At 39.5% G+C, this 13,890-nt stretch overlaps 1 protein-coding gene across 1 annotated transcript in view; it reads left to right on the forward strand.

Annotated features, from left to right (window-relative positions):
• ofcc1 (orofacial cleft 1 candidate 1) overlaps positions 1-13,890 on the forward strand; it is a 117,319-nt gene that overhangs the window by 83,248 nt on the left and 20,181 nt on the right. Inside the window, exons 8-9 of the mRNA XM_048595731.1 lie at positions 3,226-3,389; positions 10,114-10,273. Of these exons, the coding sequence (XP_048451688.1) occupies positions 3,226-3,389; positions 10,114-10,273 (324 nt within the window). The remainder of the gene's footprint in view (positions 1-3,225; positions 3,390-10,113; positions 10,274-13,890) is intronic.

Genomic DNA, 13,890 nt, shown 5'->3' on the forward strand with positions numbered 1-13,890 from the left:
GATTGGCGAGTGCCATTCGCCAAGGTGGAAGAGTATATTGGAACCAACAACAGCACTGTCATCCTGTTCTTGAGACAGAGAGAATGCCACGTGATTTAAGCAGCAGAAGGTACTCAGATTGTTCACAATTGACAGGAACTGAATTGAGCATTCTTTCTCAGTTAAGGATCCTTAAAGATTTGGTCTGTAGATATTCTCATTTCTTCCTGTTTTTAATACTTCATTCACTGATTTTTTGCTCTACTTCAAGTAAGTTTATTATAAAAACTTCTCCCTATCTTTGAAATTTCTGGTATCAGATGTAGGCAACCCTTTATTTTTAAATGTATGAAAGCGTGGGAAGGAAGTGGGGGTATAAAGTATGGAGCATGCTTTTTGTCACTGGGGATATTTCTGAAAAGATATTACGCTCCTCTTCCTTCCTACTCTCATATACTTCAAAACACACCAACTACTGCACCACCCTGGCCTAAACCGGGATGCACACTATGTACTATTGCTGTGACTGAATTTGGATCTTTTCAAAACCTGGGCACAACAGTGGGACATCAGTGTGATGAGATCCATGCAAGATCCGGAGTTGAAATAGACTGGATTATTGGAACTGTACAAAAAACAGATATGGAGGTTTATTTCATTTTATCCTGGGTGAATGTCAAGAGTTGGGCATTTTCTACATGTTGTACAACTTCACAATGCAAAGGGACAAGCAGAGGAGGAGGAGGAACATCAAGAAGGAAACAAGGAAATAGAGGACGATGAGGAAGAGTGAGGCTCAGCCAGAGCTGTAAGGCAGCACATTATTGAAGAGCAATTCTCTTTAAAATCTCAATTTGCTGACTACCCCTCTGGCCACCACTTCCACTTTTTACAACCATCATCTGAATGACCTCAAACACTACAATGTCATAGGTGTTGCTTTTACATCACTTATAATATTCAAACCAATAGACCAAATGTTTGTAAGACTAAATCTGTACAGCATAAATGGGCTTAATCATTCCTAATTTGACAAATGCATCCATTGAACCTAAAGCAAGATGGTAGTTTGGCCTCAGCTGGTGTACTGCGTCCAGTTCTGGGAACCCTGCCCTTTGTAAAATATGTGAAGACATGGGCAAGAGTGAAAAGATTCACAAGCAGGGACGAGAAATCTCAGTTGTAAAGATAGGTTTGAGAAGTCAGCACTGTTTTGTGTGGAGGAAAATCTTCTGAGCTGGGATTTGATAGAGGTATTCAAAATAGTAAGAAGTCTGGGCAGAGTAGATAAGGAGGAATAGTAATAAGGAGACTTGTGAAATGATCACGAAGACCACGGCACAGATTAAAGTAATTGGCAAAAGAAACAGAAGCAAAATGAGGAAAATCTTTTTTCATCTGAGTGGTTAGGATCTGGAATGCATTACCTGAGTGTGTGGGTGGAGGCACCTTTAATCAAGGCATTCAAAAGGAAATTAGGCTATTACCTTGAAAAGAAGAAAGTGCAGAATTAAGGGGAAAAATAGAGGAATAGCAGCAGGTAAATTGAGAGCTGGTGCAGAGATGACAGGTCAATTGGCCTCCTTTTGTCCTGTAACAAGTCTCTGATTCTGTGATCAAACGGAAATAAAAAGCCATCCTTTTGCAAGCCCCTATTGCTCCCCTTGTTTCCTATGTCAGTTCAAATGCCCCTATGAAACTATTCCCCACTGACATTAGTTTGAGAAGTGGAAGACTGGTGAAATTCCATTCAAGGTACTTGTGATGGCCACGCTTCTTCATTGAATCCCTACACTGTGGAGACAGGCCATTCAACCCAACAAGTCTACACCAACCGTCTGGAGAGCATCCCACTCAGACTCACCCACCTCACCCTGTAACCCTGCATTTCCCATGGCTAATCCACCTAACCTACACATCCTTGGACACTATAGGACAGCCAATCCACCTAACCTGCACATCTTTGGACTGTGGGAGGAAACCAGAGAACACCTACACAAACGCAGGGCGAACGTGCAAACTCTATGCAGACAGTCACCCGAGGCTGGAAATGAACCCGGGTCCCTGGTGCTGTGAGGCAGCAGTGCTAACCACTGAGCCACCGTGCTGTCCAATTGGTGGATAACCTTGAGGTGCTTTACACATTTGATACGGCTATGGACCACAGCATCTGAGCATTGGTAAGGCAGGATGGCTATTTGACTGGCATCGTTAATGCTGTCAGTTTCAGTAAGGTATCAGGCAGGCTGTTGTCCAAGGCAGCACAGCACTTGCCCCTTCCATGGAGATAGTGCCACTTTCATTGAGGTTGCACCTCAGCAAAAGAATATATGAGTGAAGTACTTTCTTATGATTGGAGAACAGGAATGGAAATTGCGAAAGCATCATGAGTATAAGGGCTACAGGTAACATGTGACTAAACAGAAATGAATTATAGCTCTTATTTCAGCAGTTGTTGTCAGGTTGGCCATGCACTGCAGACAGGTCCTAGATGCAGTGCTTCTGGTTTCATTCATCCTACTGTTGTGTCCACTAATGTTGACCAGTGAGCCAAGAAAGTTTCCTTCCATTTCCATAGTAAGAAAATAGCCCTTGTCCTGCTGTACTCCTCTCAAAATAACTTTAAGGCAGCATCTGAGATGACAAAGGTTTTTGCAGTTTCTTCTCTATCTGCCATTTTCAGAATTTTGAATTCCTGGTGTCTGTAGCCAACGTATCATCCCACTTTTAAGACATTCAAGCCACTTTTAAATATTATCAGGGATACTGATTTCCCATGAGACAAAATGCCAATCAACACTACAAGTCAAGCTAATGCACCACCTACACCTTTCAAATGAGACGCGGGATTAATTTGAGACCTTACTTTTGTCTCATAATTGAGTCCATGCATTGACCGTTTTGAGGCCTAAAATATGACGGAAACAATTTTATTTCCCATTGCATAATAAGCAAATGGAAAATATTCATTGTATGGCATGAGAAAGTAACATATTTTGTTTTACATTTTATCATCTGTGTAAAAATGGGGCAGAAGTACAGATGCTGCCTGCAAATTTCTATAAGTTAACACTTTTCCAGTAACAGCTTTGTGTGTAACTAACTGCATAATTAAGCAGAAATTTCTGGATTGTAATACTATCCACTGAACCTGTACAATGGTTGATGTGCCAGTGACTAGCTGTGAACTGAAAAGCACACAGAAATTGTTTTGTGAAGCACTGATTGGTATATCTTGCTTTTCAGCGCCTGGCTTACAGCACAGATAGTCCAATAGCAGACGCAGCCAAGCTTTACTGGCTGTTTTACAGAGTGCAACATTCTGGGATCCCTGGCATACTTATTACAGTCATCTTGTATATTGTGATGTTCGTTAGCTCCCTTGCAATACTGTGTTTCTATATCTTAAGGTAAGAATACCTCTATAACTTTTCAAGTTTTTTTTTAAAGAGGTGGAGGTTTAAGGCTATTTAATTGTACTTGACTCATTTCGGTTTCCTTCTCCAAGTTGCTTAGATGTGGTGGGAATACATAGGTGGGAAAATAAGTTGAAGAGTTTCCTGGAATCCCAGGAACTTGTGATGTTATTTACTGGACAACATTGTGTTGAACTTTATGCAAACATTCATGTCTGTCAAAGTCTTTTTAAGCTCCCTTAGTAGGCACGTATAATTTGCTAATGTATCAACATACGCTGATATTTCTGCTGTCTGTACTTCAACAGAAGGTTGGGTTCACATGTGAGGGGAGAAATCTGTCAAAGTACTTTGCACTGCTTTGAGCTGAAAAGCTGCCTGGCCTATCAAGCTGGTACTTTATGGCTTCTGTTTAACATTCTGCCTCCATTGTGCCTCTCCTATCTTCCTACCAGTATTTTCATTTTGTTCCTTGTTATGTTGAATTTACAGCACAGAAATAGGACATCTAGTCCAACTACTCACTGCAGATATTTATGCTCCACTTGTACTTCTTCCCCTTCTGTTTCATCTAAGTCTATCTGTGGGGAGATTGGAATGCCCTCCCTTGTAGCAGAATTGATGTCGGGGACATTGAATGGAGTGAAAGGGTAGTGAATGGAAACCCTGGATGGCATCCTTACTGCAGCACTAAATGATGAGTGGACAATTGCATCCCATTTAAGGGCCTTATGTTGCTATCGCTGCAAATCAATGAGCAGTGAGTGGAGGGATTTGTCATGTGTAGCCATAAGAAGCAAACCTTATCTGGGAGGACCCTCTTTCAAAGGTGTTCAGTTGGGACCTGGCATTGAGCATTGGGGTTAGGCAGTTGAGAGATACTCCCTTGCCCTTGCTGCTAACCTCCTAATTCCCCCACCTCTGTGAGAGCCCTCTTGTCATCACACTGCTGTAGCCTGGATTCATTAGCGAGCCAAGGTCTTTGGTGGTTTTATGACTGGCAGCAGGCACCACTACCCTAATGATGCTGCCAGGCATAAAGAACTTCAGGCTTTGATTGGCTGGCTACTCTTGGCAGACCTGAATTTCTGTCCCTGGAGTTCTCAACCGCAAGGAAAGGTTACTGCTGCCCAGTTCAGTGCCAGGTTGATACTTAATGCAATGGACCTTCCTGAAAAGCGGCACTGAAGATATCTCCCTAGCTCTCCAGTCAGCAGGCAAGAGCCCCACTGACTCCATTAAACATTGTCTAGGTTGTCGTTGTGCTCCTTTTCCACTCTATAACAATCTAGCTTCCGCTTAAAAGTATCTATTCTATTCTCCATAACTACTCCTTGTTACTAATGTAGATTATAAATGATTGAGGCTCTGTCACTGATACCAGTCATACTCTGCTAGTTACATCCTGGTAAATAGAAATTGCCCTGTTATCCCAACTCTCTGCTTTCCATCTGTTGATGATTCCTACGTACCTGCTAATATATTACCCCAAACGTACGAACCCTATCTTGCATTGTCTTTATGTAACAATTTACTAAATGTCTTTAGACGTCCAAGTATACTACATCCACTGTTTCCTCTTTTGTTTACCCTGTGATTTATGTCCTCGAAAATACTCCAAACAAATTTGTCAAACCTGTTTGTCTTTTCCAATACAATGTTGATCCTATCTGGCCATACTGTAATGTTCAGAAGGCATGGATGTCCTTAGGTATAGTCCCAACATTTTCTGGATGACTCATGTCAGGCTAACTGGCTTGTAGTTCTCTGCTTTCTCGCTCCTTTCTTGAATAGCAATCCAATATTTGCTAACTTCCAATCCATTTTAGGATCAAGGGACTTCTGGAAAACATAATCAGCACAGTGATTATCTCTGTCACTGTATTTTTTTAGTGTTCCAGGAAATAGGCCATCAGGTCCTGCGGATTTCTCAGCGTTCAGACCCCTAATTTCCCAAAATGTGTTTTTGATGCAGATATTAATTCCTTTGAATGCCTCACTTTTGATTGGCACCACTACAGCATTAACAAGTTTTCTTTTAAAATTTAAATCAATCTGGCATTCCATATTTTCACAACTCTACTGCTTCAGTCTAGAAGACTTTATCGCCTGCTTGGTGGTTCAGCCTCAGTTTTCCCATGATCGATGTCTCCCATGGCTACCTGCACTGCCTATGATTGATGGTTTAATGCACCTCAGACATCCCCTCTCTCCTCCACCCCAATCCTGTGAGCTGTGCCTCTGACAATTGATACCTCCTGCAGCTTGCCAGACCCACCACTGGTCGATCTCTCAGTTTCCCGTGGCTACTTACAATTGATGACTGTGTCATGTTTGTGAGTAAAGCCATCTCCTTTCCCATTGCTGATTTTCTAACTTTAAAGGGGCTTGTCATGGATTTTGGCAAGCAGAAATTAAATGGGATTTTAAATCGAGATTAAGATTTCACCCTGTATTTTACACTAAATTTATTAAGCGTATAATTTATTGAATTTTCCACTAAAAGTACATTTTTTGTATCTTCCAGAGAAAGATTTAGACTGTACTTTCAGCTATTTAAAGATCATGAAAATGGGTCTCTTCTGTGATCCTTTTTAAAATGGGTCAGGATTCCAGTGGGGAATGGGAGAAAATTTGGAGAATCAAAACTACTGTATCTGTGACTGGGATCACACTTATTTCTCCCCCACTCCCCTCCCCAGCCTCATCTAAACATCGTCCCCCCGAAGCCTCCTCTGACACTCTTCCTCCACTCCACTGATTACTCTGCCAGGATCGCCTACCCGCTCCAAACCGCCCAGAGTAGATGCAAATGGTGGTCGCAGGGTAGACCTGGGACCCTGGAAGATTTGCCTCCTTTATGCCTCCAGAATTGCTGTGTGAAAGGTGGGATTAGGGTTGTAGAAGGCAGTAGTATGGTCTTCATTTCCCTCACTGTAGAGAGCAGGACATACGTCAACCTCCCTTTCATCACTGCATGATTGCCAACTTCAGTTGAATGCATTGCTAGAGATTTCATATTATGAACCCTCAACTCTATCCACCCCATCCCACCCCAGTCAAACAGCTTTCCCCTCTCTCTCTGCTCCAAACAATCTCTGATATTTTCTGAGAAATAAACAAAGATGCTGAAAGAAAATCAAAAAATTTTCTTTTCAAATGTACCTATTATTGTTAATCTTGGTTCTGTTCATAGTGTCCAGTTGATGAATCTTTAATTCCAGGAGACTGCAGGACAATGCTGTTAAATTGGCAACCCCGTCTCGTGCGAAACGCCTTCGTCTTGCTGCCCATCTAATTATTTCTGCAAAAAGATTACTTGCTGCCCATCTAACTACTTCTGCAAAAAGGCTCCAACTTGCTCAATCCTTTTCTGTAGTTGTTTCTCTCTTAATCCTATGGTAACGACTCAATGCGGGGAAAGTTTGTAAATACTTATTTGGACTAAATAAATTCCACACCAACACCAAAAGAATAAGTAACTGAATTGTCCAGGCAGGGCAAAAAAAAAGTATCTATTTTAACATTTCTTATTTGAACAATAATAAAGAAAAAAATATAAGTGCAATGTGGCTGAATTATTCTAAAACAAAGTTCAACACTATTAGTTCCTATCATTTATCCAGTCAGACTGGTATGCTCACCAACCTCTTTGTATTTCACTGAACTGCTCCGCATTCTCATTGTAAGTTTGGCATTTCAGCCCTTTCTATCCCCAGTTACTCAGTAAATGACACAGTAAGGCGGTTTTATGTCATTTGTGTTGCTAAATTGCGTGTGTTTCCCCAGGAGTGTCCAACTAATTTAGTCCATTAGGTATGGATTCACAGGCCCATATGTCTGTGTTGTTATTAACATAGTTAGTGGTTGTCTACTTGTGAACAAGCAATTGCAAATCACTCAGCTCTCTAGCTTTTCTTTCTAGCCAGTTGCTTCTGGCCTGTAAATATAAGTAAGAAGTGCAGAGCTTTACAAGTCCCTAGTTAGTCCCTTTAGCCAGAGGCGCTTCACAGGTAAATGTGAGATTAGAGTCAAGGAAAAATGTAGAATTTCCCAGTTTCTGTGTTGGTAGTGTTAAAAAATATATACTCCAACTATGAAGGGTGAGTTAAGACTTCCCTTGGCCTTTATTAGTGTCACCATGGCTGTTGTTAACCTTGCATTGAAAGCATGAATGCATCTTTCTAGCACCTTTCATGACCGCATAATATCCAAAAGCACTTAAAGCACAGCCATTAAAGTACTTTTGAATTGTAGTCACAAGTTGCAATGTAGGAAGTGCAGCGACCAGTTTGTACACAGCAAATACCCACAAAGTGCAATGAGATCATATTTTTATCAATGGTGGTTGAGTAAAAAATGTTGGCCTGGACATTGCTGGGGTCTTATGTATGATGTTCACAATTGTAAAGTGTGCCACTGTTAAAATGTCCAAACTTGTTCAATTCTGTGCAGAAAGAACTGGATGACCCAATTTAAAGATTCATTTTAAAATCCTTTTCTTTATTTAATTTGTTATTACCATTGTTATCAGTCCCTACCTCTACATTACTGCAAGGAGCAAATGTGCAGAAAGGCTATGACTCTGTTTCTGAGAGATTATGAAAATCCTTTCATTGGCAGCAAAGGCACACAAGTCATGACTGCCATCACCTTCGGTGATTTCTGATGGTCTTTAACACCAGTTCCAGAAGGTCTGCAAACATAAATACTGGTGCAACACTCAAGTTTTGAGCTGTCGTTTGAGATTCACAATAACTAAGAGCAGCCAAAATAGTTCTTAAATTTTAAAGCTTAGGGATAGGGGATTTGACACATCTTGTCCATATAGTAGTCATCACGGAGTTAGTGACTTCTATTCTGCTAATGACTCACTGTATTCTGATTTATGCCACGTGTAGCACTCGAAACAGATTTCTGCTAGGAATTCAACTTTGGGCAACTGCATATGACTATTAAATGTGCAATTCTATTATTGTGTGTTGCTTGCAATTACATTTATCTGTAGTATTCACATGCGCCCCTACTTGCCAACGCCATTTACATGAGCTGATGCTTCTGTACTCCCAAGAATCTACAAGAGGCAAAAAATGCTTTGACAGCTTTGAAGTTCTTAATAAGCAGAGGGAAATGATCGATCTCAGAGTTTATCAGACCTCAGTGTGTCCATCCAAGCTTACCAATAACTCCTCCCCACTGGTGGCAATGGGTGGGGTTGGGGGGTTGGTACTGGGGTTGGTGGGGAGGTACTGTGCAATTAACAGCGTCATTCAAGCTGACACGTTGCTCACAAATTTTAAGTACCCATGAAAAGCCATTCTTCCCATTCAGATATCATCTATTTTGAAAGATTTTCTCTGCGTCCAAAGCTGTCCTTTTAACCAAGTGTCCAGACACTGACAATTATTGGTTTGCAACTAACGATGACAACTAAATCATTGTGCAGAAGTCATATAAGTGCATTAAGCATAACAAAAAAAAGGTTATTCTGGACCATAATTATAGCCCAGATGCTATATTATTTCACTGATTATTAACTTTCAATTCCACGATACCAAACTTTTTCTTAAGAGATCATTTAATTCAGGAATTAATATTTCTCTTTTTGAGTCCCACTTCTTTCTGATACTGAGCCAACATGCAATAAGTTAAAGCAAATAAAGGGTCACAAGCAGATTTCTTGCTGTGAGGATAGTGAGGGGTTATGCTTGCTGTGGAAATGGAGTGTACATACATACATATTTATATATATATATATTTACAGCTTTTAAGTAAATATTTGTGTCCTTTGATTAAGTGTGCAATCACTTATTAACAACTATAAAAGCAACATAATGGAAAAATTAATGCAGTTGGGCATTAGTCATTTTTGATCCCCATATTCACTGGCTTACTTCAAAAATGGTTTCCTAAAATAACTTAACAACATCTTAATTAAGAATGAGTTCCAGGATAAAGTCTTTAACTCTCAGCAAGCAGTGGGACAAGCAGGTTGACACATCCATAAGATTAATAAACACCACACAAAATAAAATTTACAAAATCATGCATCTTAAAACATCCAGATGAGGTACAGAATACTTCTGAGCTTCAATGTTTGAATGAATGTTTCTTTTAATATCAGGTCTCTGGCATTACAGCTGAAGCCAGTCATTTTCCCATTAATATCAATATCACACCGTTGCTGCATAATATCTGCTTTAACTAAGTGACCAATATTAAAACATGAGCCAAAAATAATGGTTTCTGCCACTCACAGTGCAGCGAATTGTTACAAATGTAGGCCACTGAAGCGTCTTGGCTTCAAATGCTGCTGTTTCTTATTGGCTGTTGGTAGAACTTGTGACATACTGTATGACCTATTTCTAAAAAAAAATGCCTCGGGGGCTATGCATAGATGGGCTGTGCTGCTATCCTCATTTTAATTACATATTAAAGAGGTACAGTACACAGTTTTAAACATTGCATTGATTTCATAGTCACACTTTAAAAGCAAAACGATACTCATTCCAGCTGGGCTGTCACGAGCACATCGTGAAAATAACTTTAGCTGAATAGAATTCTTTCCTTGCATTTTAAATATTGTCCAGCTCTCGGGCCATTGATCTGCTGAATGCAGAGTTGAGTGTTGAAACTGGGCTCAGCTTGTTAGAGAGAATAATATTAAATACAAAGCAGTTAGGTTAATAATCTTGAACATATTTTCACCACTCTGAAGGCTGCACAATAGAGGGAGGCTTCTAGATGTCTTCTACCGACTGCACAGCGCTGAGGGGAGATTTTTTGTTCCTCTGGATTTGGAGCTGTCAAATCAAGAGCTGAACTACATCATCAAAAAGGCGGAGCAATGGAGGGCGATCAATGGTGAAAGAAGGAAGGTACGTGAACATACCAATGGGAATCACATTATCTTATTGAAACTTAACAGTAAAATGGACTTTTCATCAGAGAATAATGCAGATACCTGCCCCCCCCAATCTAAATTCATCAGGTAGTCAACATACCCCAGGAACATATCTCTCCATTATGCTAGTACAGGTATTAGAATGAATTTGCAACTTCACAACATCACAACACCCCACCTATACCTCCAGCTATTAGATAGAAACTCACCAAAGAATAAACCACAGGGCATCTAGCTGGAGAGGTGAATATCAATGCCAGAGTCTAGACATCCCTCGACTCATTCTATTGTGAATCTCAGCTGAAATCCGCCGGCTTTGAAAACATTTAACATGGGGCACATGTCGAACGCAAAGCTGGCTGCACTGTACAAGTTCTTCCATTGAAAACACACTGTACTCACTGACAAGACAGCACTCCTCGACAGTCAGGCCATAGGTTATTAAGTCAGCAGCTACACTGAAGTGGGTGCTCAGACCAGATTGCTGAAAGAGAGGGTGTGCTTAGACCTGTAGCCTCAATAGTACCTGTGAAGGAGTTTTGTTGACCAACTCTCTTGGCTACAAGGCCTGGAACTGGACATGGCTCTCTGGGGGACCCTGATGAAGGGTCTAGGCCCAAAATGTCGACTTTCCTACTCCTCTGATGCTGCCTGACCTGCTGTGTTCCTCCAGCTCCTCACTGTAATGACCACTGATAATATCTTTGGAGAAGGTTAATGAAAATTTAGCAGGCCCAAACTCTACTATCTTCCATTTAATTCACCATTATTCAGGGGAACTTTATTATAGAAAATCCAGAACAAAGATTATGACAGTGGATGACTAAGATAGGACTGCAGGTAAAATATTCAAGAAGTTAATTCATGCTGTCATTTCAATTATGAAATCATTCTGTGCCATTTTAGTGACAAATATGTTCAAATGAAATTCCTCTGATTGCAGTTTAATCAAGGTTTATAACTCTTTTAATGTTTCCTATATTGCAACATTCACTACAAAAGTGCTTGATGAGCTGTAAAGCATTTTGGAATGTCCTGAGGTTATGAAAGGTTGTATACATCCAGGCCTTACTACTTAAAGTGGAATCAATGTCACATTTTTTGTTACTAATAACATAGGGAACAATTTCAACGCACAGTTTTATAAAAGAGTCAAGAGACCATGCTGCTTTTGAAGGTGGTGGAATCATGAAAAACTCAACACAAGAGGAAGCCATTCACTTCTAAATGGCCTCATCAGTAATAGCTCAAAATCTTACTTAACAGCTCAGATACTATTTTTCTGATTTTGTTTTAATAATAATATTTTTTGTTAATCAGTGACATCATCTCACAATGTTATTGCGTCTTATTCTTTGAGATGCAGATGGTCTATACTTTGCAAAACTGTGTAGCATCAGCCAAATTTCTATCTAATGTTGCAGTTTAATATACAGCATCCAATTAAACCCCATAATCAAACCAGAACCCTGGTTCATGGAGAAAATAATTGAGTTACAACCAGATTTATATTTATGATAAATTAAAGTTTGGTCCTTGTTTGAAATGTACAGAAGGAATGAAAGGAATTTTAATTCTGGAAATTTGATTGATGCTGAGTTTATCTATGTTTATCCTCCATTTTCTGGTTATGGTTTTGAGTTTGCAAAATTTTGTCAACAATTTGTTTATGCTGTGTTGACAATGTACATGAAGAGTGTATGTTTTTCATTATACACGGATGAATATATTTTATCACTATAACTGTTTAAAATCAAATTTGTGCGAAAACCGTTTGACAAATACAAGGTCTGATGCTAATATACAGAATATGCATGTAGTCACCATTAACTTTTAATTATGAAAAGTACCAAAATTATGACAATGTAAAATGATCGTCAGTTTAATACCCACCAATTCAGTGATCATGCATCTTAAAGCCTGTATCATAATCCCTGTTAACTTTATGTACGAATGAAGTAATGCAGTGTTTCAGAATTAGTGAATGGTAGCAGTAACCTCGCCAATAATCTTGGACCTCCATTAATAACCCTGTTCTTTTTTTGGCAGCATGAGCAAAGTAATTTGCTTTTTTAATCAATCCCTCTTCTTCCTTAACGAATAATGTTCCCCCATCACCACTCTGGTCTGTCAGGCTGTAATGTGATACCTTCTTCAAGGCTGCATGTTTCTGCTTTTTTGCTGCCTCACTGCATAATAGTACTATTCTTTCCATATGCCAGTGACTCCTATGTGCCTTACTTTCAGTAACAGTGAGTTGTGAATTATACAAGGTGCCTCTGTAACCGGCAGGTTTCAAGAGGGGAGCCTTTACAAATCTGATCTCATCATTTGATATGACATGTGCTGATTTAGCAGAGAAAATAACTCTCCTTGAAGGTGGATTGAATAAAATAGAAGAAAATGCACTGGAGGATGTTAAAAGCAAGATTAGAATTCAAAGTGAAAGAAGAACAAAATGCATATTTTCAAAAGGGTGCTTCTGGAGTGATTTAGAAGCTATTAGTGACTACATTTTACACAGAAATAAGTTACGCATTAAATGATTCACCACATTATTTCTGTAGCTGCAATGCTTTTTAACTTTTAGAAAATTGAGATTTTCTCTCACCCTGACAATAAGCCAACTTATAAATTGCAGATGTCCATATGGAAAATATCAAAGCATGGAGCAACTTTCAAAATGCCCTTTGATATATGGAGATACACACAATCAGAGACTTTAAAGCCATTTGCTGTGCAGTTTGTGCCCATATATTAAGCAACTGAAGAGCACACTCAGTGTGCCCAGGTGGTAGTGGGCTGTCTAGGAGTATATTTTGCCAGTCCTCACTTGATTTGCTGAATCATAAACCACAATATGACACGTGAGCCATTGTAGAACAGGAGGCAGTTAATAGACTGTAAGTGCACCTTCAATTGATTAGAGAAAGACTTCAGTGCTAAAGTGTATCAATGCATGGCCCAGATCGTCCCCTTTCAATTGAATGACAGAAGTTTGGCTCTGGGATGCTTTTATTTGAGGCATACTGGGGGAAAAGAGTGAAAAAGACAAGTATCTAAAAGAAATTCTTGGAAGTTACTGTCTTGCTTCTCTAAGACAAGTAAGAAAAAGAAAGATGTCCAACAATTAGATCAGTAGTTCATTCAGATGAACATGTTTAATAATGAATTTATAGTTACATAGTGCCATTTAAGAATTACATTTAGATTTTATAAAGACCTGCAAGCTCACATTCAAATTAAACTTGCATTAGAAAGGGAGCAGCTTTGAAGTATTGTGGCATTTATTTTAAGAAACAAAAATGATACACATTAAAGCCAAACCATAGTCTTTTACTTTGCCAAGATTCCCTGGGGCTGATGGTGTATCCTCTCCAAAAGCTGAATCGGATCCATTTATGATGCGTACAGGTTTCTGACAGACAGTAGCGAAAGAAACAAAATATAATTTCCTTGGACTTTTAAATGATCTCATTTGCTTGTTTCAAAGAGAAAAGTAAAAATTATGAAGACAGGTACTTTAGCAATGGGTTTCCTAATATTTTTAGGCTTTTTTGGGGGGGTTGGCGATGGCTCACTGATTAGACA

Source organism: Rhincodon typus, chromosome 4, assembly GCF_021869965.1.
Source record: "Rhincodon typus isolate 14 chromosome 4, sRhiTyp1.1, whole genome shotgun sequence".
Classification (NCBI taxonomy): domain Eukaryota; kingdom Metazoa; phylum Chordata; class Chondrichthyes; order Orectolobiformes; family Rhincodontidae; genus Rhincodon; species Rhincodon typus.